General features: G+C 36.4%; 1 protein-coding gene across 1 annotated transcript; it reads right to left on the reverse strand.

Moving 5' to 3' along the window:
- Positions 1–769: 769 nt before the first annotated feature.
- On the reverse strand, positions 770–1,446 carry LOC142617540 (putative RING-H2 finger protein ATL69). The gene has a single exon (XM_075790437.1). It carries the CDS (start codon positions 1,368–1,370, stop codon positions 828–830), a length of 543 nt encoding a protein of 180 aa, XP_075646552.1. The 5' UTR covers positions 1,371–1,446; the 3' UTR covers positions 770–827.
- Between the last annotated feature and the right edge of the window lie 836 nt (positions 1,447–2,282).

Consider the following 2,282-nt stretch of genomic DNA (forward strand, 5'->3'; position numbering starts at 1 on the left):
TTCAACCGCAATCTAAGGCAACCCCACCAAATTATTTCACCTGTAATCTCACTTTCAATGTGAACTTTGATGCAATTTATGGCCGAAAACCCAATCCAACTAAAAGTATACCAAACCTTGGGTGGTGTATTGGTGCCGACTACTCCATATAATAAGATCTCTATCAACTTTTCTTTCTACTTTGTTGAGAAATTAAATATGCACATTAAAATATATAACCAAAAGATTATAATGGTTATGGACCCCATTTACATACACTAGAAAGCACAATAAATTTAGAGTTAGGTACTCTTGAGCCGTTGTAATTGAAACACCTATCCCAAAAAACCCAAATGACCCCATGCTTACACGGCTTGTCCTCTTCACCTATCCCTAAATAAGTGTGAAATATACATCGTATTAATAGTCTATTACTTTTGGTCCATACCACTACCTGCTGTCATGCACACCATCATAATAGTTTTATCCCTAAAAGTATGGATAAATTGCTTCATACCCAATACTCTTTACTACTCGATTAAACGAAGGAAATCTCAAAAAATGAAAGAACTCTATGTTTGAACTCACGTAGGTTGGCCAAGTGGTTGAACACTTGGTTTCAAAGTGCTTGTTCTAGGTTCAACTGGTAGTACTTCCAGTTCAAGTCTAGGTATTTGCATTTTGAAAAAAATTCTCGAGTTAGTTATTTACTCCACTAGAACCTATTGTCTTAAAAAGTGATTAGTCTTTAGTTAAGAGTTTTGAAGATACACAGTGAGAAACAAAAAAAAAAAAAAAAAAAAGACCTCTATTTTTGTATCAATTAAAAAAAAAAAAATGTTACAAAATCACCTGGCATGGGAGGCCAGTGGAACCAATTCTGACAAAGGAGTAGCAAGAGGTGTAGAGTTTCCTGATGGAGCAGGAGAATTTCGACACAAAGGACAAGTAGCACTCATTTGGAGCCATTGATCAATGCAATTTGCATGGAAACAGTGATGGCACTCTGGAATGCACCTTATGGTATCCTTGGGCTGGTAGTCGGACAAGCAAATCGAACATGGCCCGTTGTTTGGCTTAGGCAGTCGTCGACTTTCACCAAGAACCATCTTGGGGTAAGACTCTATGTTAGGTCCATCTAAACCCACCACTATCACCACGGGCTCTACCGAAATCCTCGTTGCAGATTGGTGATTAGACCTTCCTCTCAAGATATTATTATCGCCACCACCACCACTATTATTACGACCGTTAGCTTTGATTCTAACGCACGCATACGAAGCAAGCATGATAGTAGAGATGAGTACGAGAATACTCACGGCAATGGCGATGCCGTAGCCGAGGCCGACGCCGGTGGCTGCCGACGGCACAGGTGGTACAACCGTGGACATATGAGTAAGAGAAAGGAGAGAAGATCTTAAGGCCAAAGAAAGTTGTGACTTGTGAGGCTTAAATCCTAATGTAAGAAGTGGGGAAGGAAATAAAAGAAAAGAAAGGAGTGGAGAGGTTTTATTACTTTATATAACGCTAAAAGGACAGGTGGGCCAAGCGCAGCCGTGGTCCGCGGGAAAAATTAAATGACTTTGGAGTTTGGAGTTAACGTTCAATGAGTGTTGAAGTTACAATATTACCCATGCAATTGAGATCCAAGAAAGGGTAGGATCGGTAAAGTAGTCTTGAAATTCCATTTTGTTTGTTGGTCATATATTTTATTATGCACCAAAAGAGGCATGGATCATCATTCATCATGATTAATTGTTTGTTATCTAATATATTTCTTTGAAGGCCAGTTTGATTAGGTTTCTGATCCAACTTTTGTAGAGAAATTGGTCCTTAATTTTTGAGAGAGAGAGAGAGAGAGAGAGAGAGAAAATGGAGTATGTTCAACAAGGTGAGTGACATCTTAGTTAGAAAGTCTAAAAGCTTTTACTTTTGCTAAATAAAGAATTCAATACCTGAGTGCCTTTAAATTCTCCATTGTGGATCGCAATAAGGAAGAAGATCATGTACGGCTTGTTTTGATTCTATTTAATTTAGTTTTTTATTAGTTGTTGAGAGAGTATATTTTATTTTATTTTATTTTTTTTGTTAATTTTTTATAATACTATAAATTAATGTATCAACTAACGAGGACAGAGGTAATAACTGAGTGCTACTATACTACCAAATACACCCGGAAAACAGTATCATGCAGTAATTAATATACACAACATTGAAAAAGTTTCGGTTATTTTAATATAAAAATTTACTTTTTTTTTTTTTATTTTACATGCTCACTTTTTAAAATATCTTATATTAAATTA

This window comes from Castanea sativa, chromosome 11 (genome assembly GCF_040712315.1).
Source record: "Castanea sativa cultivar Marrone di Chiusa Pesio chromosome 11, ASM4071231v1".
NCBI lineage: Eukaryota > Viridiplantae > Streptophyta > Magnoliopsida > Fagales > Fagaceae > Castanea > Castanea sativa.

Coding starts and splice junctions, on each gene's coding strand:
- LOC142617540 (XM_075790437.1), bottom strand. CDS start 1,370: ATGTCCACGGTTGTACCACCTGTGCCGTCGGCAGCCACCGGCGTCGGC.